We start from the raw sequence: 19203 nt of genomic DNA, 5'->3' as shown, positions 1-19203 counted from the left end.
GAGGGAAGAAAAAAATGCAACCGTTCTTCTAATCGGTTGCCAAAGTTCAGAGACTTCCTCCTGCAGCTGTTCCATCTAAGTCAACTTCTCCTTAAAATGTTCTTCTCCTGTGTTGTCTCACTGCCAATGTTTTTAGCTAGATCAGTCTAAGGCTTAACACACACCATACAATCTTGGTTGTTCAATCTTACCACTTTCATGTTGTATAAGAGCTTATCCAATCAATTATACAAGGTATTTTCAATCTGTTGTCCCTTATACTACATAGATTTGGTAAATCTGTACAACCAAGATTGTATGATGTGTGTTGAGCTTAATAATCCAGCGTCCTCAAACTATGTGGCATTTAACTTCTCCAGTGAAATAAATCTGTTAGGTACCTTGCTTCATTTTTATGATTCATATCATAAGTGGTATTCTTCTTCCATGCTCCATTGAGGCCAAAAAGCTTACATTCTTCCAGGGTTTCTAATAATGCAAAAAAATTACACGATACTTAGATTTCAAACTGCAAGGGCATACAATCAAAATATTGATATTAGACTGCCTCCTGCAGCTGTTCGATACAGTCAATTTCTCTTAAAATGCTCCTCTTCTGTGTAGTGTCATTGCTAATCCTTCCCACTAGATCAGTCGGTTAATCCAGCATCCTCAAGCGATGTAGCATTTAACTTTTGCAGTGAAATAAATCTGTCAGGTACCTTCCTCCTTTTTATGATTTAAATAATAAGTGGTATTCTTCTTCCGTGCTCCATTTAGGCCAAAAAGCTGAAATTCTTCCAGGGTTTATAATAGCGCACAAAATTGCATGGTACTCAGATTTCAAACTGCAAGGGCATATAATCAAAATATTGATATTAGACTGCCTCCTGCACCTGTTCGGTCCACTCAACTTCTGTTAAAATGTTCCTCTTCGGTGTTGTCTCACTGCTAATGCTTTCAGCTAGATTAGTCTAATAATCCAGCGTCCTCAAGCTATGTAGCATTTAACTTCTCCAGTAAAAGACATCGGTCAAGCACCTTTTTTATTTTTAGGAAATGCTGCATAAGTGCTCTTTTTCTTCCACGCTTCATCAAGGCCAAAAAGCTGAAATTCTTCAAGGTTGGATTTTACCGCAAAAAAATCGCACGATACTCGGATTTCAAATTGCAAGGGCATACAATCAACATATTGACATTAATTAAAAGTGAAAAAGTAAGTTTACACGATAAATAGCTAAAACAGTGTCACCACTGCTGTAAATAACAATTGTAGCACATTCAAATTCTAAACCAGGTGCAAACTTACTCTTTCACTTTGTATGGCCACCTCCTCCCCAATGCCATACCAGTCCTCTCCAGATAAGTAGTAATTTTTTTGGGCACATTTATTATTCCACTTGGAATGAATGACCAAAAATGTTACCACATTTATTAACATTTTAACAAAAACCTCAATTTTAGTATTTGTTTTAAACCGATAAAAACAGTTGGGCATTATGCTTCTAAAAATAATATTGAAGGAGAGTATACTCACATGACCTAGGCTATTTCTTGACCTAAAAGCCTGAGCAACTTCAATAACAGATCTCTTCCACCTTCTGTACCATGATTTATGCGACATAAAGCTGGTGTGTTTGTCATCTCAGAAGCGAATCCAAAGCTTTCATTCTTGGAGTCCCATCAAACTCCAAAAAGAGGGAAGAAAAAAATGCAACCGTTCTTCTAATCGGTTGCCAAAGTTCCCGAGACTTCCTCCTGCAGCTGTTCCATCTAAGTCAACTTCTCCTTAAAATGTTCTTCTCCTGTGTTGTCTCACTGCCAATGTTTTTAGCTAGATCAGTCTAATAATCCAGCGTCCTCAAACTATGTGGCATTTAACTTCTCCAGTGAAATAAATCTGTTAGGTACCTTGCTTCATTTTTATGATTCATATCATAAGTGGTATTCTTCTTCCATGCTCCATTGAGGCCAAAAAGCTTACATTCTTCCAGGGTTTCTAATAACGCAAAAAAATTACACGATACTTAGATTTCAAACTGCAAGGGCATACAATTAAAATATTGATATTAGACTGCCTCCTGCAGCTGTTCGATACAGTCAATTTCTCTTAAAATGCTCCTCTTCTGTGTAGTGTCATTGCTAATCCTTCCCGCTAGATCAGTCGATTAATCCAGCATCCTCAAGCGATGTAGCATTTAACTTTTGCAGAGAAATAAATCTGTCAGGTACCTTCCTCCTTTTTATGATTTAAATAATAAGTGGTATTCTTCTTCTGTGCTCCATTTAGGCCAAAAAGCGGAAATTCTTCCAGGGTTTATAATAGCGCACAAAATTGCATGGTACTCAGATTTCAAACTGCAAGGGCATACAATCAAAATATTGATATTAGACTGCCTCCTGCACCTGTTCGGTCCACTCAACTTCTGTTAAAATGTTCCTCTTCGGTGTTGTCTCACTGCTAATGCTTTCAGCTCGATTAGTCTAATAATCCAGCGTCCTCAAGCTATGTAGCATTTAACTTCTCCGGTAAAAGACATCGGTCTAGCACCTTTTGTATTTTTAGGAAATGCTGCATAAGTGCTCTTTTTCTTCCACGCTTCATCAAGGCCAAAAAGCTGAAATTCTTCAACGTTGGATTTTACCGCAAAAAAATCGCTCGATACTCGGATTTCAAATTGCAAGGGCATACAATCAACATATTGACATTAATTAATTTTAAAGGTTTTTATTGAAATTTTTGTGACAAGACAAGTTATGCAATACATTTGCCCTGTTAGGGCCAAAGTTACATTGTCATGGTTTAAGGTTAAGATAAGTTGAACATAACATGAAAATAACGATAGAGTGGGGTTGACATAGCGGGGGGGAGGGGATGTCTGAGACAGAATCAGCAGAGGTAAATACAATATTGTGCAAAGTTGGATACTCATATTGGGTTTTTATATGGTTAACGCTGTGGTTCTTAATTGTTGTGATTCGGTAAGAGACAGCCAGGGCTGCCAGGTTCTGATAAAGGATAGAGTAGTGTCGTTAACGATTGCCAGTAGACGCTCGTTGATGAAAATGTTGTTTATAATTTCTCTAGTTTGTGGAATAGATAGGGATGGTTGAAGCCATTGTTTGGCAATGTGAATTCTGGCAGCCTTGGCTATGTGCTGGGCCAGTCGATGGTGAGAGTATTTCCAACCTTTTGGTTTATGGCCCAGTAAGAGCATGAGCGGATCGGTTGGTTGAGCTTTTTCCAGAGCAGAGTTGATAAGGGCTGATACCTGATTCCAGTAGTCACGGGCATATGGGCAGAACCACCAGATGTGGGCCAGTGAGCCCATCCGTCCACAGTTTCTGTAGCAGTATTTGGATCTAGATGGGTCAAAGTTATGAATCTTACTAGGAGTTTGGTAGGTACGATGGAGTATTTTCATGTTGGTCTCAATGTGAGAGTAGTAGCTACTCCCTTTAGTGAGGGTTAGGCAAGATTTTGACCATTGCTTTAGCGATAGGCTAACACCCAGGTCTGATTCCCACTGCGTCATGGTGTTAAATTTGTCAGGTTCTAGTGGCTGCGAGAATATTGAATATAGGTAGGAGATGAGACCTCCCTCTAATGGCGTGTTTAGGCACCATAATTCAAATGGGGTCCTAGGTGGAGACCCAGGTAGCGGTGTGGGAAGTGATTTTAGGTAGTGGAAGATTTGAAGTGCTGAGAAATATTCTGATTGTGGGAATAAGGTTTTCTCTTTAAATTGAGTCCATGAGGGGCATTTGTCGTCTATCAGGAAATGTTTGATCAGGTAGTAGCCATTGCCCTTCCACCAGCGGAATGCTCTTTGTTCCAACCCGGGGGTGAAATCTGGGTTTCCATAAAGTGAGGTTAATTGTGGGAGAGTTGACTTCAACCGTTTGGTAATTTTGAGTTTATGCCAGAGTATCAAAGAATGAGCTGTAAAAGGGGATAGGGTTTTGTATGATGAAGGTAATTTTTTATTTGCCCACATAAGTGCTTGTAGGGAGTATGGTTCTATAAGGCTATTTTCTATCTGGGTCCACAGTGGTGGATTATGAAGGGAATAGAGCTGAGATAATTGTGCAATCTGGAATGCTTTGTAGTAGCTAAAGAGGTCCGGAACTCCCAACCCTCCTCTTGACCTATTCCAGTACATTATTTTGCGCGATATTTTGCCTTTTTTGTTATTCCAGATAAATTTAAAAATATGTGTTTGAAGGTCTTTCAGAGAGGTTTGGGTGACTGGGTTGGGTAGAGAGCGAAATAGGTATAAGATGCGTGGGAGGAGCGTCATACGAATAGCGTGGATGCGTCCAGACCAAGATATGGTTGGGGAGGACCACTTTAGTAAATCTGATTTTAGTTTGGTAAGCATAGGTTTAATGTTTAGATCGTATAGTTCGGAGGGGTTGTCTGAGATCTTGATGCCCAAGTATGTAAGGTGTTTAGTCTGTAGTTTAACTCCTAGGGAGGATGTTAGGGATGAGGCCACTGCAGGCTGAAGGTTTATAGGAAGGATCTCTGTTTTATTGATGTTGAGCTGGAGTCCTGACAATTTTCCAAAAGTTTTAACTAAAGTGAGGAGGTTTGGCAGGGATGTGTGTGGTGAGGTGAGGGTAATTGACAAATCATCAGCGAAGAGATTGGCTTTGTATTCGTGGTCTGCTACTTTGATTCCTTGGATATCGGGGGAGGTGCGGATTGCTTCTGCTAGGGGCTCTATTACTAGGGCGAAGAGTGCCGGGGACAGAGGGCCCCCCTGCCGTGTTCCGCGTCTGATTGGAATTAGGGAAGGGGAGTCTGTGGGCAATTTTAAGGTAGCGGTTGGGGAGGAATAAAGGCAGTTAATGGCCTGCAGGAAAGGGCCTCCGATTCCTGCCTTCTGTAGTGCTTCATTCATGAAAGGCCAGTTGATGGTATCTAAGGCCTTTTCCATATCGAGAGAGGCTAGGATTGTGGGTGTTTTTTGTCTCTTGGCTATCTGGATAAGGTTTATTACTTTCCTTAAATTGTCGGGAGCTTGACGTAGGGGGATGAAGCCCACTTGGTCTTTGTGGATTAGGGGACCTAGCATTGTGTTAAGCCTCGCTACCAGGATGGAGGTGAAAATTTTGTAGTCTAAATTTAATAATGATATAGGCCTGAAGTTGCGTACATCTAGGTGGTCTCTGTTTGGTTTGGGGATGACTGTAATTATTGATTGGAGGAACTCTGGGGCTGGGGGTTTACCTTGTAGTATAGAGTTGTAAAACCTAAGTAGGTAGGGCGTGAGGGGTCCTTTAAATTTTTTATAGTAAATGGCTGTAAGGCCGTCAGGGCCTAGGGACTTACCGTTTTTTAACTTTTTAATAGCTGTGGTCACTTCAAGCTCGGTGACCGGGAGGCTTAGAGCCATCGATTTTTCTGGTTTGAGGCATGGGGTGCGCACTGTGCGTAAGAAGTCTCCTATGGCCGGGAGGGCCCTATTGTCTTGGGTTGCTGCGTAGAGAGATTTATAATATTCAGCAAAGGTGTGATGGATTTTAAGTGGGTCAGAAGTTGTTGTTCCTTGCTGTGTTTTAATTTGAAATATTTTGTTAGTATTTTGTATGTCGCGTAATTTTCTTGCTAGCCAGGAGTTGGGTTTATTGTGTTGCGTATAGCATTTTGATTTGGTCCAGCGGATGGCTTTTTCTGTCCTATTAGAGAGGAGTATGTTAATTTGTTTGGTGGTGTCTTCTATTTGTTTTAGAGTAAAAAGGGATGGGTGATGAGCGTGAGTCATTTTGAGACGGGCGAGTTTACTTTCTAGTTGGAGTTGCTTTTGTGTCTTGGCCTTCTTTTTGTAGCTAGCTATTTTAATGAGGTGGCCTCTTATTGTCGGTTTGTGGGCGAGCCAAAGTATATCTGGTTTAGTGTGACTTAGGTCATTGTCTTTGAAATAGTTCAGCATATGTTCCTCTATATCAAGGACTGTTTCAGAGTCAGTCAGGAGTGACTCGTTGAGTCTCCATGGGGGGGCGTACTATGGGAGTGCATAGTGAGGTACATGAGACCCAAAATATATCATGATCAGACCATGTTGTGATAGCGTGCCTTGCATAGGCAAGATTAGGGATTAATGAGGATGACATGAGAATAGCATCTATGCGAGAGTATGAGCGATGAGCTTGGGAATAAAAGGTGTATTCCCGTTTATTGGGATTATATTCTCTCCATGCATCCACCAAGTGGAACGGGGTAAGTAGCCCTTTCAGAGATGACGCTAATTGGTGGTGTCTAGGGGAGACTGTCGTTTTGGATCTGTCTACGGCGGGATTGGGTGCCAGGTTGAAATCTCCAGCCCAGATAACCTGAGTCTGTCCCATTTCAGACAGGTGGGACAGGACTTTTTTAATGGCTGGGATTGGGGACTCTGGTGGGGCGTACAGGTTTATTATTGAGATTTGTGTGTGTTGCAGTTTGCCCTGGATTATGATAAACCTTCCTTCATCATCTGAGATCGTTTTTTCGACCATTAGGGGGAGGGAGTTCGCTATTAGGGTGATCACTCCTCTGTGTTTTTTTGTAGCTGATGAAGCATAGAATCTCTGATAGTTTTTGTGGAAATATCTGGGAGCAGAATTTGTGGAAAAGTGGGTCTCTTGGATACAAATTATATCCGGGTGGCATTTTTGGTAATCGATAAATGCTTTTCTCCTTTTTGCGGGGGCATTTAGGCCCTTGGCATTATGCGATATGACATTGATGGATGCCATGGGGTTTTCTGTATGGGAGCATGTGCAATGTTTGAGGTTTTTGGTGGTGGAATTTGAGATTCTGTACTTCAGCAGCCCGGGATAAGGGCTTGTAGGGTATGTCAACCTTTGGGACAAAAAACGTGAAACATGCAAAAAACAACATAATGATAAGATAAAGTCTTGGGCCGGTGTAATCCGGTCCAGCTCTAGAAGAGCAAAACTTGCTCTTAGCGGCAATAGGCATGGCTGGGGATATTAGGATACCAGTCATGCAGATTGTCAGGTTGAGGCAGCATTTCTACCCAGTTACTGCAGCAACCCATCATAGTACATTTCAAACATTGAAGTGCAAACTTAATACAAAATGACCAACGTGGCTATATTAAACATTAGGATGCGTACAGACTTTATATTTTGGTAGACCTCTTCGGAAAAGAGGGATTGCTGTCCGCCATCCTATAACGGAGTAAGTAGGAACAAAGTTCAACATGAACTATATAACACGAGAGTAAAGGGGAAGAGAGGGGCCTCGGTGAGTTAAGCATTTTCCAAAGTCATCCGGGGAGTTCAGGTTAAATGCAGGGCTTCGGTGGACCCCAGAGTATGATATGGTAGGCAGTGATGTATGATAATGAGACCGTATCCCTTCTGTCTCAAGGGCAGCTTGGAGGTTCCGAGCGTAGGGCGTCCCATAGTCGGCTTAGGCATCTCCCACTAGGTGAGGTCAGGGAAATGGCGGCTGTTGTTCTAATGTGGCGCGGGGGGTGGAAGGGCGCCCAAGAACACGGGATAGCCACGGGTGTAGCTATGTTAGTAAAACTCGCTTTTCCTGGGGAGTTTAACGGGGAGAGTCAAATAAGTTTTATCTTTGGGATCCCCGCATAAGTTGGTGCTGCTCCAGGAGAGTGTGTGGGGCACCGTTTTTTTTTTTTTTGGGGGGGGGTAATAGTTATCAAAAAGGGGGGGGGGTCTCACCCGGGAGAATGGGAGTAGTGGGCAATGCAGTACTCACGGTTTAGGCCCAGTATCATGGAGGTTTTTAGGTCATCATAGTACCTCTCTTAGTGGTCTTCTGTTTGTGGGCGAGAGCGGGGTGCCTTAGTTGTCCAGACTTTCGCGGGTCTCGGAGCCCGTTGCGGTAGATGGGCGATATCCATAGGCTCTGCTCGGATTCCTGCCAGTTCGAGTTCTTTGCGTCCCTCTTCCAGAGTGCGGCATATATAGGCTTTTCCGCCATGTTGGAAAGATAGGGAGAAAGGGAATCCCCACCTGTATTTAACGGAGGCCTTCTGGAGTGATGTGGTTACCGGGCGAAGGAGCCGTCTGCGCAGGATCGTCATGGGGGCCAGGTCCGCATAGAGTTGTACGGTGTCAGGAACTCCTGGGAGCGATGTCAGGTTTCTGGCGGCCTGTAGTATTTGATCTCTGACTTCTTCGTAGTGAAGTTTGAGAACTACATCTCTTGGTAAGTGAGGTTTGGGCGGTTTGGCCAGCGCCCTGTGGATCCGTATAATGCGGAATTGCTGTGGATCTTCTAGGGGGAGAAGAGCTCTAAAGAGGGCAAGTGCCGTGGCCGGGAGGTCGGTCTCTGTTTCTGGGAGACCTCGGATTCTGAGGTTAGCACGGCGGTTGCGGTTTTCGAGGTCTTCCATCTTCAATTCTAAAGTGTCGATCTGGGTAGCTTGCGTGTCAATTTGTTCTTTGTCTTCTGCTAGGGCTACTGTGATAGAGTCAGTTTGTTTCTCCAGATCGGCGACCCGACCTCCAATTTCTCGTATCTGGAGCGTAAAATCTCGAACCGCCTCCTTGAGCTCCGCACGAAAGACTTTCTGGATATTTGCAACCAGCTCGTCCTGAGAGGTTGGTTGGTTTGGAGAGGCAGCTTGATTATTCTTTTTGCTGGCCTGCGGCGAGATTCGTTGCTCAGGAGAGGCTGGGCCTTGTTGTTTCTGGCCTTGCTGTGCCTCAGCCATCTTGGTTTTAGATGAGCACGTGGAGATCGGGGATGTTTTAGGGGTGCCGGGAGTTGTAGAGTCCGGAGAATCGCCTTTCTTTTTGCTCTTCTTCCCCTTGGGCATGTCACGAAACCACGCTGCAAGTTTAGTGCGAGTTTATGTCCGTTTGCTTGCGTATTTAGGCGGGTTGTGCAGGGCTGGAGCGGAGCGGCCGGGGATCACATCCACTACGGTCAGCGCCGCGCATGCGCCCCATATTGACATTAATTAAAAGTGAAAAAGTAAGTTTACATGATAAATAGCTAAAACAGTGTCACCACTGCTGTAAATAACAATTGTAGCACATTGAAATTCTAAACCAGGTGCAAACTTACTCTTTCACTTTGTATGGCCACCTCCTCCCCAATGCCATACCAGTCCTCTCCAGATAAGTAGTACCGGTAATTTTTTTGGCACATTTATTATTCCACTTGGAATGGATGACCAAAAATGTTACCACATTTATTAACATTTTAACAAAAACCCAATTTTAGTATTTGTTTTAAACCGATAAAAACAGTTGGGCATTATGATTCAAAAAATAATATTGAAGGAGAGTATACTCACATGACCTAGGCTCTTCTGTGTAGTGTCATTGCTAATCCTTTCCGTTAGATCAGTCGATTAATCCAGCATCCTCAAGCGATGTAGCATTTAACTTTTGCAGAGAAATAAATCTGTCAGGTACCTTCCTCCTTTTTATGATTTAAATAATAAGTGGTATTCTTCTTCCGTGCTACATTTAGGCCAAAAAGCGGAAATTCTTCCAGGGTTTATAATAGCGCACAAAATTGCATGGTACTCAGATTTCAAACTGCAAGGGCATACAATCAAAATATTGATATTAGACTGCCTCCTGCACCTGTTCCGTCCACTCAACTTCTGTTAAAATGTTCCTCTTCGGTGTTGTCTCACTGCTAATGCTTTCAGCTAGATTAGTCTAATAAGCCAGCGTCCTCAAGCTATGTAGCATTTAACTTCTCCGGTAAAAAACATGGGTCAAGCACATTTTTTATTTTTAGGAAATGCTGCATAAGTGCTCTTTTTCTTCCGCGCTTCATCAAGGCCAAAAAGCTGAAATTCTTCAAGGTTGGATTTTACCGCAAAAAAATTGCACGATACTCAGATTTCAAATTGCAAGGGCATACAATCAACATATTGACATTAATTAAAAGTGAAAAAGTAAGTTTACACGATAAATAGCTAAAACAGTGTCACCACTGCTGTAAATAACAATTGTAGCACATTCAAATTCTAAACCAGGTGCAAACTTACTCTTTCACTTTGTATGGCCACCTCCTCCCCAATGCCATACCAGTCCTCTCCAGATAAGTAGTAATTTTTTGGCACATTTATTATTCCACTTGGAATGGATGACCAAAAATGTTACCACATTTATTAACATTTTAACAAAAACCTCAATTTTAGTATTTGTTTTAAACCGATAAAAACAGTTGGGCATTATGATTCTAAAAATAATATTGAAGGAGAGTATACTCACATGACCTAGGCTATTTCTTGACCTAAAAGCCTGAGCAACTTCAATAACTCATCTCTTCCACCTTCTGTACCATGATTTATGCGACATAAAGCTGGTGTGTTTGTCATCTCAGAAGCGAATCCAAAGCTTTCATTCTTGGAGTCCCATCAAACTCCAAAAAGAGGGAAGAAAAAAATGCAACCGTTCTTCTAATCGGTTGCCAAAGTTCAGAGACTTCCTCCTGCAGCTGTTCCATCTAAGTCAACTTCTCCTTAAAATGTTCTTCTCCTGTGTTGTCTCACTGCCAATGTTTTTAGCTAGATCAGTCTAATAATCCAGCGTCCTCAAACTATGTGGCATTTAACTTCTCCAGTGAAAAAAATCTGTTAGGTACCTTGCTTCATTTTTATGATTCATATCATAAGTGGTATTCTTCTTCCATGCTCCATTGAGGCCAAAAAGCTTAAATTCTTCCAGGGTTTCTAAGAACGCAAAAAAATTACACGATACTTAGATTTCAAACTGCAAGGGCATACAATGAAAATATTGATATTAGACTGCCTCCTGCAGCTGTTCGATACAGTCAATTTCTCTTAAAATGCTCCTCTTCTGTGTAGTGTCATTGCTAATCCTTCCCGCTAGATCAGTCGATTAATCCAGCATCCTCAAGCGATGTAGCATTTAACTTTTGCAGAGAAATAAATCTGTCAGGTACCTTCCTCCTTTTTATGATTTAAATAATAAGTGGTATTCTTCTTCCGTGCTCCATTTAGGCCAAAAAGCTGAAATTCTTCCAGGGTTTATAATAGCGCACAAAATTGCATGGTACTCAGATTTCAAACTGCAAGGGCATACAATCAAAATATTGATATTAGACTGCCTCCTGCACCTGTTCGGTCCACTCAACTTCTGTTAAAATGTTCCTCTTCGGTGTTGTCTCACTGCTAATGGTTTCAGCTAGATTAGTCTAATAATCCAGCGTCCTCAAGCTATGTAGCATTTAACTTCTCCGGTAAAAGACATCGGTCAAGCACCTTTTTTATTTTTAGGAAATGCTGCATAAGTGCTCTTTTTCTTCCACGCTTCATCAAGGCCAAAAAGCTGAAATTCTTCAAGGTTGGATTTTACCGCAAAAAAATCGCTCGATACTCGGATTTCAAATTGCAAGGGCATACAATCAACATATTGACATTAATTAAAAGTGAAAAAGTAAGTTTACACGATAAATAGCTAAAACAGTGTCACCACTGCTGTAAATAACAATTGTAGCACATTCAAATTCTAAACCAGGTGCAAACTTATTTTTTCACTTTGTATGGCCACCTCCTCCCCAATGCCATACCAGTCCTCTCCAGATAAGTAGTAATTTTTTTGGCACATTTATTATTCCACTTGGAATGGATGACCAAAAATGTTACCACATTTATTAACATTTTAACAAAAACCTCAATTTTAGTATTTGTTTTAAACCGATAAAAACAGTTGGGCATTATGATTCTAAAAATAATATTGAAGGAGAGTATACTCACATGACCTAGGCTATTTCTTGACCTAAAAGCCTGAGCAACTTCAATAACTCATCTCTTCCACCTTCTGTACCATGATTTATGCGACATAAAGCTGGTGTGTTTGTCATCTCAGAAGCGAATCCAAAGCTTTCATTCTTGGAGTCCCATCAAACTCCAAAAAGAGGGAAGAAAAAAATGCAACCGTTCTTCTAATCGGTTGCCAAAGTTCAGAGACTTCCTCCTGCAGCTGTTCCATCTAAGTCAACTTCTCCTTAAAATGTTCTTCTCCTGTGTTGTCTCACTGCCAATGTTTTTAGCTAGATCAGTCTAATAATCCAGCGTCCTCAAACTATGTGGCATTTAACTACTCCAGTGAAATAAATCTGTTAGGTACCTTGCTTCATTTTTATGATTCATATCATAAGTGGTATTCTTCTTCCATGCTCCATTGAGGCCAAAAAGCTTAAATTCTTCCAGGGTTTCTAAGAACGCAAAAAAATTACACGATACTTAGATTTCAAACTGCAAGGGCATACAATCAAAATATTGATATTAGACTGCCTCCTGCAGCTGTTCGATACAGTCAATTTCTCTTAAAATGCTCCTCTTTTGTGTAGTGTCATTGCTAATCCTTTCCGTTAGATCAGTCGATTAATCCAGCATCCTCAAGCGATGTAGCATTTAACTTTTGCAGTGAAATAAATCTGTCAGGTACCTTCCTCCTTTTTATGATTTAAATGATAAGTGGTATTTTTCTTCCGTGCTACATTTAAGCCAAAAAGCGGAAATTCTTTCAGGGTTTATAATAGCGCACAAAATTGCATGGTACTCAGATTTCAAACTGCAAGGGCATACAATCAAAATATTGATATTATACTGCCTCCTGCACCTGTTCCGTCCACTCAACTTCTGTTAAAATGTTCCTCTTCGGTGTTGTCTCACTGCTAATGCTTTCAGCTAGATTAGTCTAATAAGCCAGCGTCCTCAAGCTATGTAGCATTTAACTTCTCCGGTAAAAAACATGGGTCAAGCACATTTTTTATTTTTAGGAAATGCTGCATAAGTGCTCTTTTTCTTCCACGCTTCATCAAGGCCAAAAAGCTGAAATTCTTCAAGGTTGGATTTTACCGCAAAAAAATCGCACGATACTCAGATTTCAAATTGCAAGGGCATACAATCAACATATTGACATTAATTAAAAGTGAAAAAGTAAGTTTACACGATAAATAGCTAAAACAGTGTCACCACTGCTGTAAATAACAAATGTAGCACATTCAAATTCTAAACCAGGTGCAAACCTACTCTTTCACTTTGTATGGTCACCTCCTCCCCAATGCCATACCAGTCCTCTCCAGATAAGTAGTAATTTTTTTGGCACATTTATTATTCCACTTGGAATGGATGACCAAAAATGTTACCACATTTATTAACATTTTAACAAAAACCTCAATTTTAGTATTTGTTTTAAACCGATAAAAACAGTTGGGCATTATGATTCTAAAAATAATATTGAAGGAGAGTATACTCACATGACCTAGGCTATTTCTTGACCTAAAAGCCTGAGCAACTTCAATAACTGATCTCCTCCACCTTCTCTACCATGATTTATGCGACATAAAGCTGGTGTGTTTGTCCTCTCAGAAGCGAATCCAAAGCTTTCATTCTTGGAGTCCCATCAAACTCCAAAAAGAGGGAAGAAAAAAATGCAACCGTTCTTCTAATCGGTTGCCAAAGTTCAGAGACTTCCTCCTGCAGCTGTTCTATCTAAGTCAACTTCTCCTTAACCATTTCAGCCCGCAGGCTGTTTTCACCTTATGCACGAGGAGAATTTTCACATTTCAGCGCTCCTCCTATTCAGTCCCTAATAACTTTATCACTACTTATCATAACAAAATAATCTCTACCTTGTTTTTTTCGCCACCAATTAAGCTTTTTGTGGTTGATATTTTTTTTTTTGTAATGATGTTATTCTTTATGCATTTTAAAGGGAAAAAATAGGAAAAAAATGATAAAATACGCTATTTCATCATTTCCAACCACTATGGTTTGAAAATAAATAATGATACCGTACATAAAACACACACATTTTATTTGCCCATTTGTCCTGGTAAACTCAACATTTACATTATGTCCCTAGTGCAATGTATGAGTATAATATATTATTTGGAACTAAGGGTGTATTTTTTCTACATTGTGTTTTTTGTTCTCTCATTGTTTCCTTGCAATAACTGCAAGACTTTATATGCAAATATAACAGTAATATACCTTCATGGCATACATATTTAAAAAGCTGAGACCCTAAGGTAACTATTTATGTAGTCTGTTTTAGATTCTGTAACTTTGCCTTATTTTTACAAGCTTTATACAGTGGTGTGAAAAACTATTTGCCCCCTTCCTGATTTCTTATTCTTTTGCATGTTTGTCACACTTAAATGTTTCTGCTCATCAAAAACCGTTAACTATTAGTCAAAGATAACATAATTGAACACAAAATGCAGTTTTAAATGATGGTTTTTATTATTTAGTGAGAAAAAAAACTCAAAACCTACATGGCCCTGTGTGAAAAAGAAATTGCCCCCTGAACCTAATAACTGGTTGGGCCACCCTTAGCAGCAATAACTGCAATCAAGCGTTTGCGATAACTTGCAACAAGTCTTTTACAGCGCTCTGGAGGAATTTTGGCCCACTCATCTTTGCAGAATTGTTGTAATTCAGCTTTATTTGAGGGTTTTCTAGCATGAACCGCCTTTTTAAGGTCATGCCACAACATCTCAATAGGATTCAGGTCAGGACTTTGACTAGGCCACTCCAAAGTCTTCATTTTGTTTTTCTTCAGCCATTCAGAGGTGGATTTGCTGGTGTGTTTTGGGTCATTGTCCTGCTGCAGCACCCAAGATCGCTTCAGCTTGAGTTCACGAACAGATGGCTGGACATTCTCCTTCAAGATTTTTTGGTAGACAGTAGAATTCATGGTTCCATCTATCACAGCAAGCCTTCCAGGTCCTGAAGCAGCAAAACAACCCCAGACCATCACACTACCACCACCATATTTTACTGTTGGTATGATGTTCTTTTGCTGAAATGCTGTGTTACTTCTACGACAGATTTACCAGGACACGCACCTTCCAAAAAGTTCAACTTTTGTCTCGGCGGTCCACAAGGTATTTTCCCACAAGTCTTGGCAATCATTGAGATGTTTTTTAGCAAAATTGAGACGAGTCTTAATGTTCTTTTTGCTTAAAAGTGGTTTGCGCCTTGGATATCTGCCATGCAGGCCGTTTTTGCCCAGTCTCTTTCTTATGGTGGAGTCGTGAACACTGACCTTAATTGAGGCAAGTGACGCCTGCAGTTCTTTAGATGTTGTCCTGGGGTCTTTTGCGGCCTCTCGGATGAGTTTTCTCCGCGCTCTTGGGGTAATTTTGGTTGGCTGGCCACTCCTGGGAAGGTTCTTCGCTGTTCCATGTGTTTGCCATTTGTGGATAATGGCTCTCACTGTGGTTCGCTGGAGTCCCAAAGCTTTAGAAATGGCTTTATAACCTTTACCAGACTGATAGATCTCAATTACAGTACTTTTGTTCTCATTTGTTCCTGAATTTCTTTGGATCTTGGCATGATGTCTAGATTTTGAGGTGCTTTTGGTCTACTTCTCTGTGTCAGATATCTCCTATTTAAGTGATTTCTTGATTGAAACAGGTGTGGCAGTAATTAGGCCTGGGGCTGACCACAGAAAATGAACTCAGGTGCGATAAACCACAGTTAAGTTATTTTTTAACAAGGGGGGCAATCACTTTTTCACACAGGGCCATGTAGGGTTTGAGTTTTTTTTCCCACTAAATAATAAAAACCATCATTTAAAACTGCATTTTGTGTTCAATTATGTTATCTTTGACTAATAGTTAACGGTTTTTGATGAGCAGAAACATTTAAGTGTGACAAACATGCAAAAGAATAAGAAATCAGGAAGTGGGCAAATAGTTTTTCCCACCACTGTACTTTGGTACCGAATATACGAAAATGAAAAAAAAATTGCTTTTGGCTCAGAATGTGACTAAAAGTAATTCACAAGACACATGCCTCAACCCAAAAAAACCCTAAAATCTATTCTACAACTTGTCATGCTTAAAAGGATACCCCATATGTGTCATCTGATAACTATCTGGGCATCTAGCATGCCATTAACGACGAAGTGTCCTTGTGGCTTTGTACAGTGCAATTTTTCCACAAAATATTTTAGCGCCATACTTTACTTCCATAGCTCCAGAAGATTCAGTACATGAGAAAAAGGCCACACATGTCACCATTGTGGAAAGCTAACAACCAGGGCTATTCAAATACGGGTGTTTTGTAAGCTGCCGACTCGTGTAGTTTTGCTGAAACTTTCCCACATTTGATCATAATATTGAAAATTACATTATTTTTCTTGATGCATTGAGTATGTCCCTACCTATTTTCTATGTAACATGGGTTCAAGCTATAAGACACATCAAAATGTATTCGACAACTCGTTATGATAAAAATGAGACCACATATGCATTATTTGAAAACAATCTGGATGCACAGCAGGCAATTATTCTCAAGGTGCATCAATGGCGTTTTTGCAGTTCATTTTTTGCAAGAATTGTTATAGCGCCATATTTTCTTTCCATAGCCCCAGAAGAGTCAGTACATGAGAAAAAGGCCACACATGTCACCATTGTGGAACGCTAACAACCAGGGCTATTCAAATATGGGTGTTTTGTAAGCTGCCGACTCGTGTAGTATTCCTAACATTTTCCCAAACTTGACCATTAAATTAAAAATCACATTTTGCAAAATGTTAGATTGACTTTGTTACTAAATATATTTTTATATGACATAGGCCTAAGCTTTATATCGCCCCAAAAATATATTAACGTGATACTCATGGTTAAAATGGTGCCACATATGGCTAATTTCAAAACTAGTTGGGCCTGTAGTACATTGTTAGCTCTAAGGTGTGCATTTGTTTTTAATGAGCAATTCTGCAAAATATACTGAGGGCATGTATTTGCTGTTAGCATTAGGCCCACTCTGAGTGAAGTTCATTCTCTCAGCTTTCACCAAAGGATGATTACAGCAAGGCCTATGTCATTTCCCTATAACAAGCATGACAAACATATTGGGACTCACCCTCGGAGGTCTGACATGCAGCAAATTCAGGAGTAGAGGAGTAGTGGAGTCGATCCAAAAGCCAGTCGCAGGAGGTAGTGGTAGCCAGTGGTAGCCAAGGAAAATAATCAGCCAAGGTCAGAAGTCCAGATTATGGTCGGCAGAAAGAGGCTAAGAAACTAGTAGTCTTGCTTTGCAATGTTAGGGCAATGGTTCAGTTATTGCAAATAAATTATTTGCAAGGAGTTTGTATGTTCTCTCAGGTTCTGTTCTTCTTTGCAAATATTTAGGAGATGTCAGGGATAATAAGTAATAATTATAATAAAAAAATAAAAAAAAATAAATAAATAAAAAAAAAGTCTAATAGTTCAGCACTGAATGGTAGGCCTCAAAACACCCAATAAGGCACAGTCCTGGTCGTGATGGGCATGTTGGGCAGTAATATCGTGAGTCTCTCCTTATTTGGTGTCTTGCGCACACTCTGCACCTTTTTTGGGGGTACTGTTTTCCAGGATTTGGGAGCAGTGGGGCAATAAAATGTTTGTCGCGAAGTCGCATTACCTCTTCCGAATCCTGTTGGCCTGTGCGCTGAGATGTATATCCTGATTCATAAATTAGGGATGCTATCACAGCTTGTTGAAATTTTAGATATGAGGCTTTATTGCCAGATTTTTTGTAAACCACAAAAGAGTTATGCATGGCTATCTGGAACAGGTACATTGCCACCTTCTTGTACCATGCCTTTCGCTTCCTCTGCATTTGGTATAAAGCCAACATTTTGTCTGCCAAATCAACACCTCCCATATTTTTGGTGTATTCCACAATAGCCACGGGCTTCTGGATCTCCTCTCTCCGTGACAGTGCTGTCGTGGTAGCCTCATTGTGGATGGTTGTCAGCATCAACACATCCCTCTTGTCCCTAAACTTTAGAGCAAGTAGCTCATTGCTGCGGAGACTACACACCTCTCCCTTTTTCAATTTTTTGTTGACGACCTCCGGGGGCAGACCTTGGCGATTTGGCCTTGCGGTTCCACAGGCTACGGTTTGTGCTGCATATAAAAATTTAAACAGCGGGACACTGACATAAAAATTGTCAATGTACAAATGGTACCCTTTATTCAGCAGGGGACTTATCAAGTCAATGACAATTTTGCCAGTGCTACACATGTACGGTGGGCTCCCAGCAACTTCCAGATGAGAGTCCTTGCCTTCATAAACCCTTAAGTCAAATGTGTAGCCTGTACCGCTTTCACACAGTTTATAAAACTTAATCCCATACCGGGCACGTTTGCTGGGGATATATTGCCTGAAGCCAAGCCTGCCATGAAATGACATAAGGGACTCATCTACCACTATATTCTTTCCAGGCATGTAAACCTCTTTGAATTTATCACTTAGATGGGATAAAAGAGGCCTCAATTTGAAAAGGCGGTCATGCGCTGGATCGTCCCTGGACAGATGTTGTGTGTTGTCATTGAAATGCAAATATTTCATCAGCATTTCATAGCGTTCCCTCTTCATAGTTGCTGCGTAAACGGGCATGCAGATGATGGGGTTTCTTGCCCAATAGTCACAAAGCTGAGGTTTTTTTTCTAGGCCCATGTTTAACGTCAGGCCAATGAATACCTTCAGCTCAGGCACATTCGTGGGGGTCCATCTCGCAGCAAAACGAGTGGTAGGATTGTCAGAGATATACTGTGTAGCATATAGGTTAGATTGCTGCACAATATGCTGTAAAATGCTCTCATCTATAAAAAGAGCAAAAAAGTCAGCAGGCTGCAGATTTTCGGTGGGCACTAAAATACCGCTTGCTGCTGTGAAAGCAGGGATGTCTGGCAGCACCATACATGGAGGCGACCACTGGGCGTTAATCATCTCTGGTGGTAATTGGCTTACCCTTGGCCTCCTCCTGGCTGACCCCTGACCACTGCCACTAGCCTCATTGCTGGGACCTGGCTGCTGCTCACTAGCCAAACTACTGTCCCCAAGCTGTGCCTCTCCTTCTACCCTCACCCTGCGAGTTGGCGGCTCTGACTCCTCTGACTCTGAGTCACTGTCCGACAGCGACTCAAGCTCGGAGTCAGTGAAAGGTATCCACTCGCTGCCTGATGACCCCTCCTCACTCTCACTGCTTTGCTGCAAATAGGCACAGGCCTCTTCAACGGTGTAAAGCCTTTTCGCCATTGTGCCACCTGGATAGACAGACAGATGGATCGATAGATTGATTGATCGATAGATTGATTGATCGATAGATTGATTGATCGGTTGATCGATTGATTGATCGGTCGATCGATTGATTGATTGATCGATCGATAGATAGATAGATAGATAGATGGATAGGGGTTTTTTTTTTTTTGTTTTTGTTTTTTGTTTTTGTTTTGGTTTTTTT

The 19203-nt window shown here is 41.0% G+C and overlaps 1 protein-coding gene across 1 annotated transcript; it reads right to left on the bottom strand.

Moving 5' to 3' along the window:
• Nucleotides 1-17174: 17174 nt before the first annotated feature.
• LOC137545050 (piggyBac transposable element-derived protein 4-like) lies at nt 17175-18998 on the bottom strand. The gene has a single exon (XM_068266152.1). It carries the CDS (start codon nt 18996-18998, stop codon nt 17175-17177), a length of 1824 nt encoding a protein of 607 aa, XP_068122253.1.
• Nucleotides 18999-19203: the final 205 nt, after the last annotated feature.

The sequence above is a fragment of the Hyperolius riggenbachi genome, chromosome 2 (genome assembly GCF_040937935.1).
Source record: "Hyperolius riggenbachi isolate aHypRig1 chromosome 2, aHypRig1.pri, whole genome shotgun sequence".
NCBI lineage: Eukaryota > Metazoa > Chordata > Amphibia > Anura > Hyperoliidae > Hyperolius > Hyperolius riggenbachi.
This window is presented reverse-complemented; position numbering and strand designations above follow the sequence as displayed.

What these genes read in the sequence shown, in the direction of transcription:
- LOC137545050 (XM_068266152.1), bottom strand. Translation starts at nt 18,998, where the DNA reads ATGGCGAAAAGGCTTTACACCGTTGAAGAGGCCTGTGCCTATTTGCAG.